This window comes from Anolis carolinensis, chromosome 2 (assembly GCF_035594765.1).
Source record: "Anolis carolinensis isolate JA03-04 chromosome 2, rAnoCar3.1.pri, whole genome shotgun sequence".
Lineage (NCBI taxonomy): Eukaryota > Metazoa > Chordata > Lepidosauria > Squamata > Dactyloidae > Anolis > Anolis carolinensis.
In genome coordinates this window covers 60,357,566-60,384,199 of record NC_085842.1, presented here as the reverse complement: position 1 = coordinate 60,384,199, position 26,634 = coordinate 60,357,566, and the positions used below count along the sequence as shown (strand labels likewise).

At 39.1% G+C, this 26,634-nt stretch overlaps 1 protein-coding gene across 11 annotated transcripts in view; it reads right to left on the bottom strand.

Moving 5' to 3' along the window:
- The window catches only part of grip2 (glutamate receptor interacting protein 2), a 555,542-nt gene that overhangs the window by 74,317 nt on the left and 454,591 nt on the right, over nucleotides 1-26,634 (bottom strand). For all 11 annotated transcript variants that reach the window (XM_062969791.1, XM_062969795.1, XM_062969798.1 and 8 more), the window contains 5 exons: nucleotides 25,083-25,218; nucleotides 23,133-23,278; nucleotides 20,070-20,156; nucleotides 19,715-19,790; nucleotides 18,249-18,394 (listed from right to left, as the gene is read on the bottom strand). In XM_062969791.1, coding sequence (XP_062825861.1) covers nucleotides 18,249-18,394; nucleotides 19,715-19,790; nucleotides 20,070-20,156; nucleotides 23,133-23,278; nucleotides 25,083-25,218 — 591 coding nt within the window. The remainder of the gene's footprint in view (nucleotides 1-18,248; nucleotides 18,395-19,714; nucleotides 19,791-20,069; nucleotides 20,157-23,132; nucleotides 23,279-25,082; nucleotides 25,219-26,634) is intronic.

Genomic DNA, 26,634 nt, shown 5'->3' with positions numbered 1-26,634 from the left:
TAGAAAACAAAAAGGCATTTAAAGTTGCTTCTACCCATATTGCCTCAGCTAGGACACCAACGTAGATCAAAGCACATACAGTGACTATCACTGCATTCCTGACACACAAGCAATCACGTTATTCAGACGCTTTTCAAACATATATTTGCATTTGGGTCATGCACCTCTCCTCCTCCTCAGCAGATGTGCTTCCCAAAATAATAAATGGCATTTGACACCAGAAAGTCTTTCTAAGATGTATAAAAGTAGCTCTAGTGATTGTTGGAATGTGGGGAAAATGCTGGTACATTTTACCATATGTGATGGTCATGTAAAAAAGCCTTAAAATACTAGGTGCAAATACATCTGGTTCTAGAAAAAAACTGTGACATTAAATTTGAGATGCAACCTGAACTCTATTTACTAGGAATGTTAGATAATCAACTCGAGAGAAGACTAATGTTATATATGACCATGGCAACAAGTATAATATATGCTCAAAGATGGAAAGAATAAACTACCCCGATACAAGAAGACTGGCTTACAAACATATGTGAACAAGCAGAAATGGACAAATACATGATGTTGATTAAGGGAAAATCTGTAATCAATTTCAAGAGAGACTGGGACTTATTTATTATGTTTCCTCAGCAAAGACGGGGTCAAATCTTTGTTACTGGTTTTTTGAATTAGAGGAAATGATGTATTAATGGTTTTTTTCTTTTAATGGGTGTAGAAAATTGAAGAAATAAAACCACCAGGCAGGGAACATAAAGTCCTTAGATTGGAGACTTTATATCTATAAGTAGTTAATGTTTAGTGGTTGCAGTAGTAGTAGTAGCAGTATGTAGTAGTTTGTATGATTTGTTTCGTGATTGGCCATTAGAAAGTAAACACAAGCTTGCTTTATAAGTCTGATGGCTGAGAAATATATTTCTGAGCAGATCCTGCTATGGGAGGAAAAAAACAGGTTAATAATGTTAAAGTAATATTTCCATTAATTTCTAATTTGATCCACAATTTGGGCCATGGTCTGCCCTTGAGCTGAGTCTCCATGGCTTCTTGGCAAGTCCTCTCGGCAAATGTGTGGTTCTGGGTGGCTGTTAACATTGTTACGAAGAAGGGTCCAGTTGACTGAACATAGTTTTGGTTGGTATCTGGCTCTGTGCTTGTGGTCACACCTGGCATTTACCATCTGGACTGGTATTACAGTAAAGCCGCAACAATGCTTTAACATCACACAGTACACAGCAGAGATGAAGAAAAGGGCAATAAAATGTTTTAAGATTTATAGCCCTGAGACATATTCTGTTTAGAGATGGACCTGGTGTTTAACACAGCAAATAATCACTGGAGTATGTCAGTAAGTATGTGCATATAATGAATTGTGAAGAGGTCATTCAGTCTTGAATTCCTTCTATAACTTTAACCATAACAAAAGCAAGGACAAAAGAGGAAAACTATTTAACTATTCCTAGATGAAAGTTAAAATAGTTTTTAACATCTCAAATTTTTAGGACTTCCCACAGTACCCCATTTTATGGATTACTATCCAAGCATTAGTCTTTTTGCAATCCTTTCCCTTCTGTCTGTAGAGGAGATCAAGTTTAATGCTTCATTAGAACTGTTTCTACTCTAGAGGAGACAGGAGCTGCAGGTGTGTGAGCTCTCTCTCTGCAGCAGGCAGTTTTCCAAGGCATTTTAAGGAGACTTCCCATTTCCCAGGGAAGCAAGAGTGGTATCTGATGCTTTTAATCCAGATCTTAATGAAGGATATAAGGACTGTAGGAAGTCCTTATAAGGACTGTGGGAAGAGACTATGGGAAGTCCCCCCCCCCCCCATTGTCACCGATGGGCTGGAGAGGAAATGAATCTTTCAGCTTCCCAGATCGAAAATGGATTTCTGTCCTCCCAAATTCGGGAGGCTCCCAAAAAATGGATCAAGATCCCCATCGATATCCAGGACACAGAAATTGATCGTGGTTTACCCAGGCTGCACAAGCCTAAAAGATATCGATTTAGCTATATAATACATATGTGAATCTAACTGCTAAGCAATTTACTGCTTTTAAATTTCCAATGAGTACTTGTTCCCTTCCAAGCTTTCTGGGCTGCAACTGTTTAAATACCTCAGTGTCTGGCTTTGTTGGTTGAGGGATTCTTGGAGTTGTAGTCCAAAAAGCAGCACCCAACTCCAATTTGAGAGTAGCGGTGAACTCTGAATATGGCTAGGGACATGGTCAAGGCCAGTTCCGAGATGTTTAGAAAGAAGGGAATCCCAGTGCCTTGATTTTTCCAAAGTACAGTATTTCTATTTAAAAAGCTAACCAAATGCTTCGACTCTCCCTGCCTTCCTGAAAACCAATCAACAGAACTTATGGCCAACACTGTACATCTGGGGTGGGAATACATGCAAGTGTTGCATGTTTTAAAATTAAAGTATTGATGACTTGATTCACATCAGTATCAAACATCTTCCATTACTACGGGAAACATTCCAAATGCTATGAAGGAGGTTTAGGGGAGATAAAGGAACATATTCTGGGCAGCAAATACTTTCCTTATCAAGAAACATAAAACATCCTCCCTGTCCAAAGAAGAATTAATAGGATTTATGGAGTAGCTGGAAAAAAACCTTATCACTGTAATGCTTGCAATTAGGACCTTCAGTGCGCTCAGGATGTGCGGAGGTGAGTGAGTGTCATAGCAACCTATCCCACCGCTTCAAAGAAAAACTGATAGAATCAGTTCAAGGAAATCCTGCATCCCCTGCCCTTTCATGAGTCAGAGCAAGGCTTTCCATTCCTAGAGCACATTCCCATTTCCTCTCTGCTCAGATAATAATACACCATTCAGTTCCCTCCATTGGCTACAGACCTTCTCTAGTACTTTGCCATTGTACTTTTATGATCCTCTGTTCTGTTTATGTGACTTGGCAGCATTGCCATTTTTCAGGGTTTGACTACAGCAGGCACGGAAAATTGTGTGACCCTGTGGGTCTGGTACAGCCTTTAGGGATCCCTCCCAACCTTTCCCCTACTCCCAGTGTCCCCCCACAACTGGCCAAAAAAGAAAAACATTTGTCACATAAAAATACCTTTAAAATATTTTTAAATGTTAAAACATGCTGCTTCATGGTATTCCTACTGTAAATACACATACCAATACCTAAAAGATGACCGTAAGGAAGTAATGCTACCTGTGGTCAATAACCTGGCCATCTGGTGCCCATGGGAGCCAAAACACCATGTGGATCCATCCAGTCTCTGAAGCATGATCAACTCTGGATTATGAGTTATATTTATAATCAATGTTACAAAATCATTTAAAATAAAACAAATATTATTTTCACATACTGCCTTTCTTCCCATGATCTCAAGACAGAACACATGGTTCTTTTCCTCTGAACCATGTCTTCATGGACATTTACTTATATATATGCCTACATCCTCCCTTCAAGGAGCTCTTCAGATTATATTTTCTTGAACAATGTACATACAATTGGCACTCCATTGTTTTCAGAGAACTGCAGGAAAATGGAAAGGATTTTGTTTTGCTTTTTAAAGCAAACTGTCACAGTTTGCATTTCTTGAATTAATATGCAAACAAGAACATCATTATTATTTGGACTGTGTACCTCTGAATTTTACAGTGCAATTCTTGTTTCAAAACAGCATGCAAATATGCTGTGATGGTGCCATAACAATATTTGGCAATATTCAAATGAAAGTAAAATAAATTTTTCATGCATGTTTTTTAGTCCCCAGATATATAAGAAAACAAGACATAATGTATTAATAGCTACACACACAAATCTGATAGAGGTCAGAAATAAATTGACTTATTAATTCCTGCAAGAAAGTCACATTTGTTCAACACTAAAAACTTGAGTATTTGGGTGCTGAGAGAATGCAGACCTTTCACCCTGCCTTCATCACATCAGATGGTGTCAATGCAGCCCAAAGGCAGGCCATATCAATTATAAGGAAGCCTGATCTCCATAATTTCCAATACTGTCTCATCCTCTCTAGAAATAGTTCCCTGTTTTGTGCCAGTTTGTTGAACAAGTCCCACAGTTTCTTCTCACTTGAGGACTGCAGTACATACATTTACTATGTACTGATTAAAAGAAGAAGCTTCCACTACTGAGGGAAAACTATGCTTCCTCCATCACCAGGACATCCTAAAATCTCATTGCAGAAGGCGATGATATTCCATCAATAACTCTTGTACAATGGTAAACAAATATGGAGTTGTTTTGGTTGCCTGGAAAGGATCTAAGTTGAAAATGCTATAAGCTACTTGTTTTAAGTTGCCAGATAAACAAAACATAAGCTAATTCAGCCAAGACTTATAATGTTTAGCTCACAGAGAATATCTGTGGAAAAGGAGGAAATATATAATATTGAATCTTGGGAGAAATACAGGAAAAATGCGGCAATCAAAAAACATCAAATGTTTCAATCTTCCCAGACATGGGATCTCGACTGTCTGGCAAGCATCATGTTAACTGAACAACACTGCCAGTAGACAGGTATATCAGACACCTCATGCTGCTGACGTCAAGCAAAATGATGGATTTGTTCTTTGTCTCTGGCATCTACAGACAATGCTAAAGGGTGATCACTCATCTACATTTCTTATAAGGGCAAAACTAGATGCCCATTGTCCCATCCTCCTGTTCATGGCTTGTCTAGTTTACTGAAGATTACACAGTTCAGTAGAAGAATCCATATTTTGCATATAGAAGGGCCACGAGCCACTCTCTCACATTTCCAGTAAAAAAGACCATAGCCGGCACCCACACACACACAGACACACACACACACACACACAGAGTACTGGGCTTGATGGACCCACAGCATAGTTCCATATGTATATGCTGAAATATATGCATAATATTTAAAATAATACAATATAAATAACACACAGTGGGGATGAACCCTGAAAAGATGGAGGCCCAATAGGTAGGTGGCACCTAAGTCTACAAGTTGGTTATTCTTCCTTCTACACATCACGTGTCACTCTGACATTCATATGGAAAAGACATGATCTTCAATTTTCCTTTGTAGTACTTCAATGTATGTCCCTCATCAGAGATGTTAGTGGCATCAGTAGTAAAGAGCATCTACCACTAGTTTCAATTAATACAGAAATTGTCACTCATTTTAGGCAGGAACAGTCCGAATAAAGTGACCCATGTCCTGGTAAGTTTCATATTGGACTATTGTAACATACTGGATGGCTTGGTCTAGTTTAGATTCAGAAAGATCTCTGCTGGCTAACAGTTACCCAGTGAGCAGGTTTAAGTTGGTACTTTTGGTTTAGAAGTCCCAAATAGTCCAGGGCCAAATTATCTTATAGATCACCTTTTTTGTACTGAGTGTTCCAGCCCTTGTGGCTTGTGGTCCTGTGTACTGTATTGTGGCCTGGTGACATTTATTTAGATGCAAAATGAAGGAGGGCCTTCATTCTCTTGACACTTACCACGTGGAACAATTCTCTACATTGCAATGATTTCAGCTGACCTCATGGGTCGCACTTCCATTGCCAGTCAAATAATTACTTGTTAGCTGTGGCATTTTCCTGACTGCTAATAAAGCCAGCTGCTCTTTATTCATAATAAATTTTTATTACTATTTTAGAGCCACAGATTGAGGGGGTGATTCACATCACCTCTGGGATATTTTAAAAATGAAAAGCATTACAAAAATGTTCTTAAGCAAACAAAATGATTGCTCTTTTCATTTCCAAACCTCTTTCTCACAGTACCAAGGCGGTGCAATTCTTAAAGCAATGGCCAGTGATTGGGTAGTGTAACACACACAGAACTGTCACACAGAAAAATGGAGATAAAAGAATATCCACCCAGTTCAAACATAACAGAATGCCATGGTTGACTTGTGGTTTTATGACTATTAGCAATCCTGGCTTCCAGCACTCTTTTCTCTTCTTTCCAACCACAAGGAGATCGGAAGCTTTTTATTATGAGTTTCCCATGAGATTTAAACTGAGGTGACTGTGACTTAATTAAAATAAAAGAAAGCTAGACTCAGATCCAGGCTTTGGGATCCTGACTTCTTTTTACTAAGTAAAGATTGAACAAATTTCAGTTTCCAAATCTAGAAGTCATGGGTAATAGTGCTCTGCATAAAATTAGGATCAGAAGTTCCATTCACGGAGACAAAAGAAGAGGCGAGGGGACAAATGCTTGGGCAAAATAGGCTGTCACCAGAGCGAAAAAATTACTGTCTTTCTTGATGTCTGGACTGTGGGGTGTAAGAATACTTACTTCTGACTTAAAATTAGACAGATGTGAGTACAGAAATGTACAACTAGCTAAAAATATATAATATATCACAATGAGATTGACAAAATAAAAAGACAAATTCAATTGAATTCATATCTGTTCTGGGGAAAGAATTTGGAAGGGAGTTATTACAAACATGAAGAAATTACACACACACACACACACACACACACACACACATCAGTAGTAATTGGAGAAGAAAAAATAAACTCCGAAAAAGCTCCATAAACAATTAAGCAGTGCATTCTACCACAGACAACAACAAAAAGCCAGGAAAAATCATGGCAAAGCCACAAAAGGTCATGACACTGACACACTGTGTTGATAATTGTATGGATTTGTCAGAACAAAGCATTATATATTACAAATACGATTCTAGCAGGCAGACTTTAATCAACTGTTTTGAGACAAAGGAATTTCAGCGTTGGACCAGTGAAATGTGGTACTATAGCTACCAAGGGCAAGACATCTGTTACTTCTAAGCTAACAGAGCAAAAAGGGCAGAGATATACAACTACAGGGAGGGAGAGATCACACATAGCAGCAGCTTTTATAATTCATGTAGAACTGATCAATAAAGGAAGCTTGGCTCTGAAAGCCTAATAATGTCTTCCACAATTGTATTGACTACCCAGTAGGAATTGCAAAATGCTTTACAAGCAATGAATTTGGCCTCTCAGCATTCTTAGGAGGGCAGGGGCTGGCTGCAATTCACCAACAGGAAAACTAACAGATCAACTGTTTCAGCAGCACAGATAAAAAGGAGATCAAACAGGCCTCAACAGAAATATTCTGTTCTCCATAAAAGGCCTGTTTGATTAGAAAGTTATTTGCCTGCTAGGGGGAAATGAATGCAAATTTCCTGCTTCTTGGCAGAGGGTTGGACTAGATGGCCCATGAAGTCTCTTCCAACCCTATGATTCTATGAGGTCAATAGGGAGGATGCCAGGTTAGATTCTCCAGGAAAGACATTCCATAGTAGGGAAGGGGGCATGGAGGAGATTAAGGAAGAGGAGGACGAGGAGCAGGAGAAAGAGATGATGAGGATAGGATGATAGGCGAGGAAGAGATCTGGAGATCTCAAAGTCTGGCCCTGCTTATGGTGGAGAATATGATCTTTAAGATTGCGTGGACTCAAAATGTGTGTGTGTGAGAGAGAAACAAACAACGAAAATAAACTCACGGATAAGCCATATACAGGCAGTCCCCAAGTTACAAACAAAATAGGTTCTGTAGGTTTGTTATTAACCTGAATTTGTTTGTAAATCGGAGCAAGTACTTTTTTTTTCAGTGTAACTCCAGCCAGAAATATATGTTTTTGTTTTTATTTTTGGACGGCATCGGAAATGTTAACATTCTTGTGATGTTTGTCTTGTTGCCTGTGCCCATGTTCAAAAGATTTTATTTTACTTTCTTTCCCTGTGATAATTTGATTTTGAAAGATGTGGCTTATTGTGGAAAGAAGGGTTGGTGAGTATGCTTCAGTGGGGAACCCTTTTCCCCATGATAACTCTTTCAGGAGTGAATTGCCCTTCCTAGGGATAGATTTCTCTCACTTCCTGTTGTCTCACCCCCGTTGTTAACTGTGAGTCATTTATAATTCAGATATTTGTAAATTAGGGACTGCCTGTATTGGACAACATCCCATAAACCTCCAGTGATACTCTTGCAAGGGATACCAAACTCAGGCAATTGGTGTGTCCTAGAAGTTAGCACTATTTCAACATGAGGGTGGACATCATAAGAGATCATTTGTGAATCCTTGGTCATATGTACATAATATTCAATGCTTGTTCCTCACAAGCCAGTCTCTATTCCTTGTCACCAAGTTCCCTTCAAAAAGGATACTGCAAGGCTGTGTATGCTTCATATTGGATTGAGTCATTCCACAAAATTGCTTAAGACAACAAGCTGCTCCTCCTTGCTTCTCAAAGGAGCTAAGTAGATGTGACAGAGGAGCCAATGTGGCATAGTAGTTTGAGCATTGCACTACAACTCAGAAGACCAGGATTTGAATTCCTTCTCAGACATGTAAAGCCACTAGGTGAGCTTGGGGCGGGTTGCACACTCTCAGCAAACACCGTAAGTTGAAAATAACTTGGGAACACATGATAACAAGATGTGTCAGTGTAAAAACTACTACTAACACATATAAAGCACACAGGTGGTATATAAGCACTCAAGGAGATCAATCCCTTCCCTAAAACTTTTCCATCTCCTCATGCTTTTCTCTTAACCAAGCTCATTTGTGTTACAGGAACTCCAGGTGAGAAAAAATGTTGGGATGGGATGGGGGTGTCACCTATGAGGAGATAACTGAAGGGAAGATTCAGCTCTCCTTACCTACATGCTCCTTTGCTCCTTAGATTAGAAGCAGTGAAAACTGAAGGGGTTTTTTTCAGCTTAAAGTTGGAGAAAAAACACTATTACTTTCCTCTTTACCTCCTATCACTAATATTACCCCCCACCCAGATTCTAAATGCGAGGAACAAAGGGAAGAGTTTTCATTTTTTGAAAAAGAAAAAGATGGCTTCACTCTTCAAGATAGATGAGAGGCTTCCATGATCCTACCAGGAGACAAAATTCTTTATATGTGCTTGACAAACTGCAGGGCTCCCTATCTGCAAAATATTGATATGTACCCTTCTCAGTCAGGTGTAAGAAGGATTATTTAGTTACTTAAGCATTTGGGTGTTTGAGATCAAAGACACACTTGGCATCGTTCTCACCTTAATTCCCAGACCAACCCCCGGGAAGCTTTTAAGGCGAGGATTAGTGGAGTTCAACTGAGTGACTGGTTTGAAACTAAGTATTTAATTTGTGCCCAGTGAGGGGTGATCAGAAAGTACTACAGACCAGCAATACTCATGTGTAAGAGACATTGGAAAAGCAAGAGAAAAAAGAAAATTGGAAAGATAGTGTTGCAGGTGTTGTAAGAGTCTCTTTATAAATCAGAAGATAATAAATCTGCTCCAGCCTTATTTCACACAGCACAGCGACCTATAGCACCTGAACACCACAACCCCAACTGCATATCAAACTCCTCCAGGTTCTCCATTAAATTTGTAGGGAAGAAAACATTTTCTCATAACTTTATTGCATGGAAATGGTCTAGCTTGATGTTGAGCAATATCCACTGCCAGTCTGCCACCTAATAATTAAGCCGTCAGGGGCTACTGATGAGAAAATCCCATTAATAGTCCCTGATTGTGCCATGGTCCCAGAATTTACCACATGCAATAAGGGCCCTTCCAGACAGACCCATATCCCAGGAACTGTCTCGATTTTACCTGAGACTTTTCAAATGATGCCTCAGTTAAAACCGAATTAATCTGGAGAAAATTGGGATTTCCCAGTTTGCTCTGGATTAATGAAACACCTGGAAAGATCCAGATCTTAAGCTAAGGTCCAGATCTTTCCAGATGTGGCACCTGTGGGAACTGAGTCCCAGAATCCCCACAGCCATCCTGGTTCTTCAGGCTTACTTACTGAGGATGCATCTACACTGTAGAATTAGTGCAATTGGGCACCTCTTTAGCTGTCATGGCTCGGTTCTCTAAGTGATAGTTTTAAAATATGTCTAGCCTTCCCTGCCAAGCAGTGCTAATGCTTCACCAAATTACAACTCCCATGATTCCATGGCATTTAAATTGGTATTAATTTGTATTAATTCTATAGATTCACACTCAGACACAATAAAGATTGTCCTGACAAAGTAAACACAGATATAATTTACAGGATCCTAATTAAATGAGATCAAGTGATGAAAATAATATTAACATTCAAACAAAATGCTCCTTGTGCTTAACTACTTTAATACTGCTAAAGCACTTCAGCATTTGATTGTAACTCCTGTACAATAATATAAAAACTCAGTGGAAATGGTTGAAAATCAGTTTCTGAGATCTATCACTGCATAAGATTGAATGTGACTGATGTGATTCATGGGAGGAGGAAGGAGAGGTGGGCAAGTAAATAATCTCAGAAGATTACAAGAAAAAAGGCTGGATGTAAAACCATGGATATGCAGGTATAATAAAAGGAAACAAAATTGAAAACTCTGAAAAAACTCTGAGAACTTAACCTATTTGGAGGAACCCTTTCTCTTCCATTCAGATAGCAACAAAAATTCTTGCCCTGCAGATGGGAATGTAGAAAACAAGATACATCTCCCCACGCTGTCACCCTACACGGAAAACTTAAGGAATAACAGTGTCACAATAATGTTATACACATTGGCTGACACAGGGCAGCAAAGGAATCTCATAAAATATCTTTGCCTACAAGGCAGAAGGAGAAGAAAATGTTCACTCTGCTGGGCTTTATTTCAATAAGCCAGTTCACATCAGTGTCAACCAACCATATTCAGCAAGCATGAATTAGACTTATGTCATTGAAAGCCTACTCTTATGTCAGTTACTTGCAGTCTGTAAACCTCTTTTATTCATTTCTGCCAATGCATATCTGTTCTGTTTGGATGTGTTCTTTACTTTCCTAACTCAAGGTACTGTGGGAGGGACCACCTCAGATCACCTCTGAGTTTCAAAGATGGTAGGCATAGTAAAGCATTAATATACTAAACGGTGGTTTCTCGTTTCCAGCTTCTTAAAAAAGTCAGAAAGGGTTTTTAAAAAACCTTTTAATATTCATTAATGGAGTCTGATACTAGATTGAACTCCACCTTTCATTTTAAAACATGTTTGCTGAGTAGATTCTGGCTTTGCAATCCAGGGTTCCACCCCAAGCAAGCAATTAAACCAACTTTATTACTAAAATATACAGTGGCAGCAATTGGGCAGCACAAGACTATGGCACACACAAAACATCCACAAATAAGCACAGTTCTCCAAATGGAATAATAGGGTTGGAAGAGACACCAAGGTCCATCCAGTCCAATCCCCTGCCAGGTAGGAAGACAGAATCAAAGCACTCTTGACAGAAGGCCATCCAGTCTCTATTTTAAAAAAAACCTAGAAAATGTATCTCCACCACAGTCCAAAGTAGTATATTCCACTGTTGAACATCTCTTACTTTCAGCAAGTTTTTCCTAATGTTGGAATCTCTTTTTAAAATCCTTGCAACAGAAAACAAGGTTCATCAATCTCCAACATCATGGCTATCATATCACCTTCTCTTCTCTATGCTAAACACACCCATCTCTGTAACCCAATTCTCACAGGGCATGGCCTACAGACCATTTAGCACGTTACCCTCCTCCAAAATTGTAAAAAGGTCTGGAATCCATGTCATTTGACACAACTATGTGTGTCTTACTTCTCTGTATTTTATTCCTTGGTTCTAGATGGTACTTAGTGTTTCGGATATTACTACATTCTAGATAAGAACTTAGAATTCTACCTATGCCTATGCAAATAGTTAAAAAAAAAAAACCACACACACACACACATGGCTCAGTCATTTAGGTTTCATGGGCACTCTCTGACAGAAATCCAAATCCAGAAGCCGGTCTGCATCACATGCACAATGAATTTAGTACTATGCATAAAGTTGTGGCAGAAAAATCTGTATTACTTTAATAAGGAACTTAATATTTTCCTTGCATATACAGGATGGACACTCTCCGGGGTTACCAAGAATTAAGAGGCTAAAGGTGTGATATGCAAATGACAACTCCAAATTAAAAGAGTAAGTAGCACATTGGTTCTTCACAAAACTTGGATAAAGAGGATTTCAGGGTCTTAAGCTTAGTCCCGGCAAACTCATCATGTAGTCAAAGCTGAACACATCAGACTGCAAATGAGGGACAGTGTGATTACATGTTGCCCCACTGCACTTCAAAAAGGAAGGTTCTAGTTGCACCTTCTTTCTCATATGAAAGAGTCTATCTGGGTTCAAATCTCTGCTCAGTCATGGAAGCCCATTTTGGGCAAATCACATTCTCTCAACCTTAGGGAATCAATGAGAAACCTCCTTTGAATAAATCTTGCCAAGAAATTACTACGTTACAGACATATCCAGAAGCTGGTCTGTATAGCCATGCTAGTCTGTATCAATATATATAAAAGCATTTTGTAGCATCTTTGAAATGACTCAAGAGAAAGAATTTTAGGCAGAACCTTCCATAGACTCAACCTACTTCATGAGATGCAAATCTATGATACAAAGGTGACTTGACATGACAACTATAAATGTTTTTATTGTCTAATTGCACTAAAATTCACAGGATGTTATCGGGAGTCCAGACAACACCATGTTCAGTTTGTAACCTTCTATTCCCTTCAGACTTTCTGAACATAAAGCTGGGGTGTGCAACTGGGGAAGACTAGGGAGTCCCCTAGGAGATCTTGGAGTTCTGCACCAACCCACAAAAAGAGTCATCAGATAAACTAAAACTAAAGCCAAGACCTCTTCTGGGCTGAAACTGACCAATGGGGCTTAGAATATATGATGGGAATGCACCCGCTGTCCTCTAGTGAATAATTTGAATAATTTGGAGTGGGGGATGTTGAATTAATTTGCAAACATAGCTTTTGATACCTGACGGGCCCAGTGTGGCTCCAAATGTGGTGTTAAAATCCTCCAGCCTCTATAAGTACATTTGGGGGCATTATGGAACAAAACAAAAGTGCACCACATGTGGCGCATGCACAAAGCCATGTGTTGATTTTATGAATGCAAATAGCTAGAGCGATACAACTGAATAATGCCCACAAACACAGTTGGGGGGGATGTATACAAAGGTTACAAATTGATACAATTGTTTTAATGATAAGAAAAAGATATGAAACAAATTACCATTTTAACCTGATATGAACCAAGGACAGAAGAAGAATGCAGGTGAGATTTGGAGAACACAAAAAGTTGAGGCTCAGATATTTTTCTCATTCTTGGTTTAGAACTAGTATCAAGAGTTAGTGTATTGGTACAGTCTCGGCAACATGACACATGGTACACTGTTTTTATTGTTATTTATTTTATTTATTTCATGTCAAAAGCATTGTACAACAAATCCATTTCAAATAATGGGGAAAAAAAGGAAAAAAAGAAATCACAAGCAACTAAATAGTTTTGGACCAAAAGCGGGCAACAGCAACCGCATTGTCTGTAGCTTTATTTTATTGTGAAAACTCAATAATATGCACATTATCATGATAGTTTTAAAAATGCAAACTGTATCGGGGAAAGGGTTGCTGTTTGATGGATTAAAGAGTGAGAGCTGCAGTTCAACATCTACAGGGATGCATAATTCCTATGTCTGATCTAATTTATATTACTAGTCCTCGCTCAATACCAATCCAGTTGACACAATTCAGTTTTTGAAAACCTTCACATCCCAAACAAATGCATATTAAGGCTCCAGTGTAGTTTTACCCTTAATTGGCAAGATAACGCAGCATCTCTATGTAAGTTTAAGCTTGCTTAGTCGTGACTATTTCCTCCCACCCAAATTTGCTGCTGGAAAGCATTGCTGATTGCAGTTGTGCCCCTTACAAATCATGGAGAGCATTTCCAATCACTACACAAGCACAGGCATGTAGATAATTTACTTGTACATTTTTAACAGCTTCTAATTTGGAAAGACAGCTCTACAGTCTCATAATGTACTCAAATAAAACCCTGTTTCATTTACTAATTTGGTGGTAAATTAGAAATATAATCGCCAGCCATTAGTCTTTTCTCAACTCCCGAGTTCAACTGTGGTGATGTGCTTAGCATAGGCAGAGGGGATGGCAGCGGACGGAGAAGGCTTTAAAAATAGGCAGTCCAGTCTGTTGCCCCCGTGAGGCATTCTATGCCGCAACAGTTCAATGAGCTTCTACAGCCAAACACAGCTTTGGACTCAGCGGTAATCATAAAACTCATCAGCTGTACATTCTGTTCAGTATCTTCCAGCCGGAATGGTTCTAAACTCCTCCATAGAAAACTACCTATCTCCCACACAAATCCTGTAAAATTCAGAGCCTAGGAGAGTTTTTGTGCCTCAGAACAACAGAACAAGCCACTGCCAATGATCTGTAATACATAAAGGAGTTAGGTCCTTCTTCCCTTCCTAATACCACAGGCTGTCTTCTGCCCATGATGAAGAAGATAAAAGCAACTTTCCTCCTCCCTTTAGTTCTCTGCTACATTACATTTAAATAGTCTCTATGTAGCTAATCTATGTTTCCATCTGGATATGTATTAAATCTGCAAAGAGGCTTCTGATCATAGGATAAATGTATGTATTATTTTATATGGATGTAAATATTTATTATTATATTCCTATATGCAGGAATGAATACATGTAACAATTCTGCTCCCCTCTACTCTGCTCTGATGGTTTCTGCATTAAAAATGCAGCTTAAACAAATAAATGTAATCTTGGGGTTGTTGTATGTTTTCTGGGCTGTATGGCCATGTTCTAGCAGTATTCTCTCCTGATGTTTCGCCCACATCTATGGCAGGCATCCTCAGAGGTTGTGAGGTATGGGGATATATATATACACACACACACACACATACACACACACACACACACACACCTTTCTTGCTGAGTTTCTCCATACCTCACAACCTCTGAGGATGCCTGCCATAGATGTGGGCGAAACATCAGGAGAAAATACTTCTAGAACATGTCCATACAGCCCGGAAAGCATACAACAACCCTGTGATCCCAGCCATGAAAGCCTTCGACAACAAAATGTAATCTTGAGCATAAAAGCTATGTGCAGCTTATGTGCACATTATTTGAACACAGAAATCATTGTATTGCGTTCAAATTACACTGTCCTTTCTGCAGAGATAGATTTTTACACAAACATTTGCCTTCCTATATAGAAAAACCACATGCAAAGACCTAAAGACGTGGATGTTCCGGTGCACTTTCGAGTAAGCAGTCCCACCTGATACTCAGCCCGCTTACAACTCATTATCAGTTATTGCATTTTATCACTGTTCCTTACCCTTTATGGCTTTAGTGTTTACTGAAATTCCTCCTCCACCTATTTCTGATTGCCCTTATACCTCCTAGGAGCCCTATTTAGAGTTTTACACAATTTTACCCTCTGAATGTGTAGTTATTATTATTGTCCTGGTTTTAATTCTGTTGAAGTGTTTTATTGTTTTATGAAGTTATAATGTTTTAATTGATTGTTCTGTGTTTTAACTTGTGTTGTTGGGCTTGTCCCCATGCGAGCCACTCTGAGGAGGAATACAAAAATAAAGTTATTATTATTGCTCATTTTTTCCCATAGAAGTCCTGGTGTGTGAATAAGTATGTCACTGTATTTGTTTCAATAAGTTATATGTTACAAACAGTGAGATACTTTTTTTAAAAAAACAGAGGCAAATATTTATAACTATTATTCACAGCTGTAACAGGAAAAATCGTATGAGAATCATAATGATGTATTGCAACTCTTCCCTAACTTTGGCCTTCCATTATGATTTGGACTTCACTTCTCAGAAGCTCCAGATAACATGGCAAATAGAGAGGGACTGTAAGAGCTATATTTTAGGAACATTCGAAGAGCTAAATTTAAGGATCACTGGTGTAGTGTAGGTACTGGGATTTGTGAGATCCGTGCTGAAGTCTCAATTCAACCATGAAACTCACTGGATAACTGGATAAGTCCTCTCCCCTTGGCCTGACCTACACCACAATATTGTAGTGAGGAAAAGGTAGAGAGGAGTCCTAAATGATACTTTGAGCTCATTGAAAAAAAGGTCAGCTATAAGCAGAAAAATTACATACTTAAAAGAAATAAAATAACGGAATATCCAGAGTACTAAATAGGAGACAACAGAAGGTGGCAATACTGAAAGTTAAATGAAGCTCAGGCAAGTCGTATACAGAGATAACGTTTCAATAGGCACCACTTTCCATTCTTCTCTATTAAGATAGTTCTTAAAGAGGGAAATATACATTTCCAAACATGGATGCAGGAATGGGGGGGGGGGGGGGAGGATGCATGGGTGTTCAAGTCCCTTCCCAAAGACCAAAAACCATCCTCTAAATAATTTGTCAAAATTTGACTACCACAACTTTTATGCTGCTGAGCCTCTTCTGAAATTATAAATCAGAAATATGGTAAATAATCAAACACTAAGAAATATTAAGACAACTGTCATTCTCAAACTTTCCAAGGAATAATGACTGCTGCCTAGAATTTATCCTACACACAATTACTTAGGAGGAAGTTACACTGAGCACATGAAGGAGACTTCTAAGTACACAGTGTACTCACAACAGCCTGCATATTTAAGGATGTTTGAATGATAATGGATAGGAAAAGTAATCTGCACTCTCCCCATAAGTACCTGCAAGTCGGCAATTAATAACTGTCTGCCAATGTTGAGCCCCCGCACACATGAAAAGCAGTTCCAGGATTCCAGTTCCCAAAGAGGTCTATGCATTTCTAAATATCACTAAAAATAGGCCAGCTCAAGAGATGCTACTACCTGAGGCAAAGAACAAGACAAAATCTACATGATTCAGGTACAAAATCTGACTGGACTGAAAAATTAGTATTTTTTCAATATTGACCAATGGGCAGCATCTTCCTGCTCACCTGAAGGCAGAAGACTACTCCAAAAAGGGCAGCTTTTATGGCACACCATCTGTCTGCTAACAGTTGGCTGCCACTTCCCAGTATGTATTGCCCTTGGCTTTGGTTTTACTAAGTGGTAACCTTGGCCACAAAGTCCCTTCTGCCCTCACAAAACCACATTTTTCAAAAATTCCAGACACACATCCACAGTTCTTTCCTCCCAATCTGGCAAAATGTTATTATTTGGGGAGTACTAATAGTGTGTATGGTGCATTACAGTATATCTGTCCCTGTCCTAAAGACTTTATAATCTCAAATGCATCACAAGAGAAACATGGGGAAGAGGTGGTAAGGGTAACCAGGGCAGAGATAAACAGGAAAGCTATAGATATAGATACTTGTTTCAATCATATGGACATAAACTTTGTTACAGACTGAGTTATAAACTAGGGGACTGAAGTAAGGGGTTCACAGAACAGATTGTTTTGAAGGTAATAAAAAGAGATGCCATCAGAGCTTTTCTGGGAGGTTCTTCCAAACAAGAAGAGTACAAGAAGGAAAAACACCCTTTTGAAGGTGACAGAAACCTTTGGATGGTGGTGGAAGAGGAGATACTGGAGGAGCAAAGATAAGGGAATACTGGGGTGGAAGAAGCAAAACCTTTGGGACAACACACACTGGGAAGATAATGCCAGGGAATTTCCTACCAGCATTACAGGGTTGGATGGATGATTATGGCCACAGTATGTCAGGTAAATGTGGGGAGAGTAACCAGAACGAGATTAAAGAACTTTGGAATGGAAACAATAGTGATTTATAGTAGGACCTTTGCCGAGAGGATGGGGAAAGATCACATGTTTGCAGTATTATAATGGGAAAAAAACAACAAGACATAGAAGATATAAGGAACAAAGACTATTTTATTGCATAATCATCACAATTTCCTCTTTTGTCGGGGGGGGGGGGGGAATGAGGTGTGATTATTAGATGAATGATTTATTTTGCAGCTACAGGCTTCCCTAGGCTGCCGCCAGCCAAGGAAGACCCTGTAGCTCTCCCTGACAGGCATCTGGGTGGGTGAGCTCGGGGGGAAAAGGTGATTGAGTGAATATTGCCCCCATGCAAAATAGTTACACTTGTGAACTAAGGGTGCTACTAGTATGCGATGAATCTTAAAATACCAATATGTGATGAAATACAGTATTTATTACAAGAATCCAGCAGAGCACATCCAGACTCTATTAGTCAACCTTTCTTTCTTTTTTGTCCACATGATCCATTTTATGATTAATCTTAGCCAACATGTCAGAAATTGAGTCTTAGCACTTCTCAGAATTTTTCTAAGCTTTTCTACACACAAGTCATGTTTGATGCAACATCCTTAATCTATAAGCATATGTCCAGTTCAGCAATATCTCAGTATCAAATATTTTATTTTCTAGGCGAGAGGCCACACAAAAAGCTCTTACCCATTATTGTGACATCATATTCTATCTGGAAGAGTGCCTCCTGGTTGCACTGACGTAAGATGTTGAGTGCATCAGCATGGCTCACACTGTGAAGAGGAATGCCATCAACACTCAAAAGTCTGTCTCCAACTTTCAAAGACCCTTCCCTGCAATAAAACAAATGGCATGTACAAATAAAGAAACAGAACATTTTATTGGATGAAAGCTGTAAGAATTCTAAAGCTTCCTTTCCACATTCAGCAAGGGAGTGGAGCTTATTTTGGACTATATTCCCACAATTCCTTACTATTGGCAATTACAATGGCTCTCACAATGTAGGGAGCCCTGGTGGCAAAGTGTGTTAAAGCGCTGAGCTGCTGAACTTGCAGACCAAAAAGTCCCAGGTTCAAACCCCGGGAGCGGCGGGAGCGGCCGCTGTTAGCTCCAGCTCCTGCCAACCTAGCAGTTCGAAAACATGCCAATGTGAGTAGATCAATAGGTACCACTCTGGCGGGAAGGTAACGGCACTCCATGCAGTCATGCTGGCCACATGACCTTGGAGGTGTCTACAGACAACGCCGGCTCTTTGGCTTAGAAATGGAGATGAGCACCAACCCCCAGAGTCAGACATGACTGGACTTAACGTTAGGGGAAACCTTTACCTTTACCACAATGTAGGTTCCTAGCAGGCCATAAAGCAACTAAGCAACATTTGATCAATACTTGTTTACATGGTATCTCAAAACATCATGAAGCCAAACCACACTGTGAATAACTACATATATGAGGACCAGCATGGGGTTACACCATCCTCAGAACTGTGGACCAAATGGAATGACAGACTGAACATTCTTTCATAATAAAATCACATCTCTAGCTGTAATGATACATAAAAAGAAAATGGAAAAGAAGATTCAAATGTACATCTGTTCACATGGCAGTTCTCCAGGGCAGAAGCAGTCCCTTGATATATCCAACGTTCCACATGCAAGGAAGCTCTGGCATGGATTACTTTCAGTCTGATATCTGTGGACATTTTGGGGGTGGGGGAGGCAGCCAGAACTTTATGGAGAACTACACCACATTCACAACTTTAGGTCACCTCTATAAGTAGGAGGCATTATGTAATGTTCTGTAAAGCAAATTATACAGTCATGAGAAAGATCCATCCTTCAAACTGGAGGGACAGATATTTCTCACCTTCAGTCATACAATAAGTTATTAACTGTAGGCTTCAGTCGTAGCAGACACTCAGAAATCTGCATATCTGATTAACAACAAATATGACATCTCAGTTTTTGCATTTTGTCTGAAATTATTCTGTCCCCAGATGACCAATAGTCAGGTCATATCACAAGAGAGGTGCAAATTTTAATAGAAAGTTTTATCCAAATCCCAAACTTAGGTAAACAATTAAGATACAAAGAATTTCAAGTTGTAGGTTCATTGAATATCTCTTTGTTAAAGTAGTAAAATACCAACTTTACCTGTCTGCGGGGCCACCTGGCCTAACATATGTCAATACTAAAGGTCTGGATTTATGCCAGTCTTCATGGGCCCCTCCTGTAAGAAAATAACACAAACACCAAACAGAGATATGAGAAATCACTATTACAGAAGAAAACAATGTTTATTCTTCTTCTCTCCAAAATATAGTTATCGAAGATTTTATGGTAAAACAGAAAGCTCTGATGTTACATTCATTTTCCAGTGTTTGAGGTTGTCTGCATGTCTATTGAATGAGAATTTTGCCATTTATATTACACTAAGCTTTATGCTTTCCAATTTGGAATATTACAACAGAATTATTTTTCCCCATCAATGATTTTTAAAAATACTGACCTCGTAGTACAAATCCAAAACTGTTGCCTTCTTTATATAGGGTCACATCAATAGTCTTTGGAATAATACCAGCACTATTATCAGGGGCTAGAGATAAGGAAAAGGGGTGAATTAATATCAGCCTTCTTTTGGAGTCCTAGGCTTGCAAAATAGTGGACTTCTTCATAAACATCTTGTAATGTGAAGAACTTTTGAATGAGAAGACCAATATATTTGATTTAAATATATGGATTAATTTAATGATAATATTGAAAACACAGATAAATCCACCCAGAATTCTCCTGGTGAAAGAGTCTCCTGGCTAGACAGGAAAGTGGTTGGATTTTTTCTAGGCTTGTGTAGGCCAAGACCTCCTTACACAATTATTCCTGGTTGCACAAACCAGTTCGATCCCCACAGTTCCCTTGCAAGCACTTTCAACAGGATTTTTGCACTTTTCTTCTATTTTGTTCCCATTCTATATTCAAAAATACACAGTACTATAATGAAGGATAGGTCTTTTTCTCTTAGCTTCAATAAGAAGACTTCAGCTATCAAAAGCTAGTAGTTCTTTTCAAGAATGTTTACTTTATTATCAGATATTTCAGCTGGCAATTACAAATGGTTAAGTCAAATCCCTTCAGTTTAACCGATAGTTTTGATTGTGATCATTAAGTAGAAAAAAAATGATCAAGTGTAAAACAATTCTAGAGGAAATGTGATTTCATTCACAGTTAATTTCGTAATTCCAAATCCTTATGGAAGCAAATGAAAAGAATTACGACTAAGCGTATTGGTAAATGGACACTTATCACATACACTCAGTTCTTCCACTGTAACTTGCTTGTCTCTTTGACATAACAGCATCTGAAGAACAGTTGCAGCACTAATTAATTAATCAGCTAAACATTTACCAAATGTTTGATTAATTAAAATTATGCATCAATATATACTCTTGTATAAGTCTAAAACATTTAGACAAAAATACCCCAAGAACAACCCAAGAAACCTGTATTGGCGATCCATGGGTCAATGTGAGTACTGTACCTTAAGATTGATCCAAAAAGGTAACTATCTCTTTCTCAAGAAATACGTGCCAAATGGAAAAAGCTTAGCCTGTCCCAGGATAACCTAAAAGAAGCACTGACCCCCTCTAATCTCTCTACTGTAGCACTACTTCTGACCTTTTAAAATATCTAGTTGGAAAACAGTGTCCTTCTGTGATGCCAATGGTGATTTCCCTTCTCTGTAAATGTCCTTTGGCATCCATGGGCCATATCAAAATCCATAATTTTTACCCCAAAACCTGCCCTCGACTTGTACAATGAACACATTAATATATGTATGGTAATTTAGGCAGAAGAGGTATTGGCCTAAATCCAACTGCTATTCAAAGTAGACTCATTGAAACAATAGGTCTGATACAGGTATTGCCTGAGTTCCCACTGATTAAGTAGACCTAATCTGGCTGCAAGTAACAATTTAGGATTCATGCCACTTTATTTAACAGAAAACTCAAGGAGAATTTTGCACTGGATAAATTCTGAATTGCAATTAGGTTTTGATCGCTGTGTGATTTTTGAAGACTTTCTTGCAGTGGGAAGAAAATTGTTAAAATGTTTGTTTCTTCCTTCAGGAAAAACTCAGTGAATAATCATGTCTCTAAAAGACCCATGGAGAAGCACTTTTCTTTAGCAATTCTTACTTTCCACCCCTTAAAATAATAGCATTCCCTTGAGTATTTTGAAAGATTGCACAATACATAGATCATTTGGATAGAGGTAGACGGTAACATTAAAAAACAAAAAAGACAAAATAAAGTTTCACAGCTTTAATTGCAGGGAAAAACACTCTATCCAAGAGAGAACCTGAGAAAAACGGGTAACACATCTTCTTCTAGTATGCTGCTTGAGTATCAGTTCCCCATGGTTCAAGTTTATGAGTCAAGAAAAATGACTTATTATATAACAGATGTGAATCTGATTATTCCTTTTCTTCAACTATTGATAGGCATAGAACATGAGTTATGAATGGAACTTTCATTAATGGAAAAAGTTATATTCAAAGAAGCAGAGTCAGTTTGGATCACTCATACTTTTAATTTAGAGGATTCCAGAATGTAAGTTTGGAAAGACATTTGCCTGAAAAAAAGAGAAGGTGCTTGTTACTCAGGTCCTGTTTTGTGGCTCTGGGTACAGTTCAATAGTGAAATGGATATGATGACTCTATCATGGGGGTTTCTTGCCAAAAAAAATGTTTGGCAGAGGTTTGCCACTGCTTTCCTCTAAAGTTGAGAGAGTCTCACTTGCACAGGGGATTTTTCATGGCTTAATGAAGATTTGAACCTTGGCATCTGAGTCCAAGTCCAACATTCAAATCACTGCACCATGCTAGCCATCACCAACTTAATCTTATTGTTAAGTTATTTTAATCACTATTACATGTTATCTGAAATTCATTGATTACCTCTGGTTTACCGGTGGCCCTCCACATTTGCAATCTGACTTTTGCAGATTTCATTATTCATGGATTTAATTATTTATGAGTTTGATTAAACTGTTCTCTGTAGGAATTCCTAGGTTGTCCAGTGTGATTCCATGGTCACTTCAGGTGGAAGCTGACTAAGAGTCCCACTGGAGGATGTAGATTCCTAGAGATAACACCTCTCTGGTCCTCCAGTGTTGTTCTGTGGTCAATTTCTGGTCAAAGATAACAACAGAATTGTGCTGGAAGACCTAGAGAAGACCTAGAGAGGTCTTCTCAGGAAAAACAATAGCAATATCTTTTATCAGTGGTTGTTCATTTTCACAGGATCAATGTGCACCTCTCATAGATGTGGCTCCCTGTTTATCTGCTATGATTTCAATTTTTAATGAAATGCACTCATGAATAGCTTAAAATTACCTCTGTTTGCTCCTTCTCAGGCATTGAGGAGAGAAGAGAATATAAGTTTTGTTAGTGTTAGTCAGAGTAAAGATTAGCAGATGGATCAATAATGCAAGGCACATTATGAAAATATAAGGTACATTATGAAACACTGCTGCATTCCAACAATATAAATAGCATTGTTAAGGAGTTACTAACCAGCCGGTGGTAGCTCATATTCTACTTCTAATACTACTCTTTCTCCCACATTCTTCAACAAGCTTATGATTTCATCATGGCGCAATTTGGTCAGGTTAATCCCATTCACTGATTTGATGTAATCACCAACATTTAGCTGATCACTCCTGTAATATAACAAAATAAAATACCTCTGTTAGAGTTTTTTGCAGTATTTTGCATAATGCACATTATCTGGATTTATGTTCTTACCCACTAACTAGACAGCATACTGTACAATATGAATTTGAACCCTCAAATGAGCAATACCAAAGTGTATTTCTCAGTTGAACACTCCTGTCAAGGATTTATGAAAAGAAGTGTGAATATGTAGGGAAGAGGAGAGCAGGGAAAATATAATGTATATCTGTTTAAGAAGAAACAGATGTTGGGTCGATACAGGGAATGCTGTGGATGTAGCGTACCTGGATTTCAGTAAGGCCTTCGACAAAGTCCCCCACGACCTTCTGGCAAACAAACTAGTAAAATGTGGGCTAGACAAAACTACGGTTAGGTGGATCTGTAATTGGCTAAGCGAACGAACCCAAAGGGTGCTCACCAATGCGTCGTCTTCATCATGGAAAGAAGTGACAAGTGGAGTGCCGCAGGGCTCCGTCCTGGGCCCGGTTCTGTTCAACATCTTTATTAATGACTTAGACGAAGGGTTAGAAGGCACGATCATCAAGTTTGCAGACGACACAAAACTGGGAGGGATAGCTAACACTCCAGAAGACAGGAGCAGAATTCAAAACGATCTTGACAGACTAGAGAGATGGGCCGAAACTAACAAAATGAAGTTCAACAGGGACAAATGCAAGATACTTCACTTTGGCAGAAAAAATGGAAATCAAAGATACAGAATGGGGGACACCTGGCTTGACAGCAGTGTGTGCGAAAAAGACCTTGGAGTCCTCGTGGACAACAAGTTAAACATGAGCCAACAATGTGATGTGGCTGCTAAAAAAGCCAATGGGATGCTGGCCTGCATCAATAGGGGAATAGCGTCTAGATCCAGGGAAGTTATGCTCCCCCTCTATTCTGCCTTGGTCAGACCACACCTGGAATACTGTGTCCAATTTTGGGCACCACAGTTGAAGGGAGATGTTGACAAGCTGGAAAGCGTCCAGAGGAGGGTGACTAAAATGATTAAGGGTCTGGAGAACAAGCCCTATGAGGAGCGGCTTAAAGAGCTGGGCATGTTTAGCCTGCAGAAGAGAAGGCGGAGAGGAGACATGATAGCCATGTACAAATACGTGAAGGGAAGTCATAGGGAGGAGGGAGCAAGGTTGTTTTCTGCTGCCCTGCAGACTAGGACACGGAACAATGGCTTCAAACTACAGGAAAGGAGATTCCACCTGAACATCAGGAAGAACTTCCTCACTGTGAGGGCTGTTCGACAGTGGAACTCTCTCCCCGGGGCCGTGGTGGAGGCTCCTTCTTTGGAGGCTTTTAAGCAGAGGCTGGATGGCCATCTGTCGGGGGTGCTTTGAATGCGATTTCCTGCTTCTTAGCAGGGGGTTGGACTGGATGGCCCATGTGGTCTCTTCCAACTCTACTATTCTATGATTCTATGATTCTATGAAGAAGCACTAAAATTATGTCAGGCTGCAATGTCAAAGGAAGCATCAATAAGCCTTTTGATTCAAATGAAAAGCTATGCCATCTTTCCTCAGCCTGGCACTTTGCAGATATTTTGGATTAGCATTCCCACCTGATCCTTGACCATGCTGGCTGGGGACTTATGAGTACTGCAGCCGCCCCAAACATTTGGAAGATAATGCAGGGCAAGACAGTTTTATACTTTGGCATGGGATACATCAATCTCCGATGCAATCAAGGTTTTCATTTCCTTTTTTTTAAAAAAGAACCTCCTTCAAACTGCTTTATCCAACAGTTCCACCCTAGCCCATAATATTGATGTGATAGTCTTACCTTGCTGCCAGCCCTCCTGGTCTTAGGTTGGAAACTCTTGGTTTTCCATCTTTGTCTGTGCCTCCTGATATAGTTAATCCGAGAGTGCTTCCCTCTTTTTTAATCAGTTCCACAATGGTGACTCCTCTGAATTCCTCTGGAGACAGAAAGTGTGAACAAAGTTGTTCAGTGTTCAGTTCAGCTGATCTAGTAAGTCAAACCTGGGCCAGTTCAGGATAAGTGAGTTACAAGATGATGTCCCATTCCAAATTCTGGAATGCCAGTTGAATACTGCCAATGGGATTGCTATGATATTCCATGGTTTTGTTTAAATGCATATGCACATATACTAGACTATATAAGTGATCTATTGGGGGGGGGGATAAGCAAAGTGGGCAAATGTAAGGAGGGCTGTATTTGCTTCTTAGGGGACCTTGAGAGCTGAACCATCCTTTGGGCTCCCCATCTGCCCACAAAATTTAACATACCTTTGCCTCCAAATGCCCGAATACCCTTGACAGGACATGGGGGGGGGGTAATTTTGTTATGAGGAGGATTTCAGATCCAGGAGAATCTCTTTTAAAAAGAAGGTCTGAACCAAAGTGAATTGAAGTTCAATTCCTGGTTCACTCTTGTACACAAAAGAAACCCATAAACAGGAGAAAAATGTCTCTATCTTTGGTCCTCCTGACATTTTTACTTCAGTTCCCACCATTCCTAACAGCTGGTAAACTGGGTAGGATTTCTGGGAGATTAAGTCCAAAACACTGGGAGGACCAAAGGTTGGGAACCACTGGTTTAGAGATATGAGCATTGTGGGGTTTGGAGGTCAAAATATTTGGTGTTTTGTATAAAATTTATGGGGTTGCTGAGGTACCTTGGAGTGTGTAGATGGCCTCCACCCTGGTTTAGAGTGTTTAAGTGTGAATAAATTAGCATATATAATTAAATGCTAATCTTCAGAAAACACTGTCCTGAAACAGAAAAATTAATAGCATTCTTTCTCACACATATGCACATATACACACAGAGAAATTGTTCTTTCCACCACTCTCCTATATTAGCTTTTACAAAAGGTTTGCACACTGTCCACATTTTATTTGGGAAACTTTTAACATAATAATATAATAATAATAACTTTATTTTTGTATCCCGCCTCCATCTCCCCAAAGGGACTCGGGACGGCTCACATGGGGACAAGCCCAACAACATAGGTTACAACACAGATCAATTAAAAACATTATAACGATATAAAACAATAAAAACACATCAATAGATTTTAAATCCAGGACAATAATAATAGCCAAACATTCAGAGGGTAAAATTGTGTAGAGCTCTGAATAGGGCTAAAAGTCTACCTGCTTCTCAAGTATAAGGAAGTCAAGAGGAAGAAAAAGAAAGGACTTCTTAAAAAAAAAACCTATATGTGAATTTGCCTTTGAAGAATACAGATAGTCCTATCGGTTGTCCATATCGTTTTTGTGTATCACAATCTTATTGGAAAGCACTAATAAAAATATTTTTTTAAAAGAAAAGAATACAGATAGCTGCCTTATGGGGGAACTCAGATCAC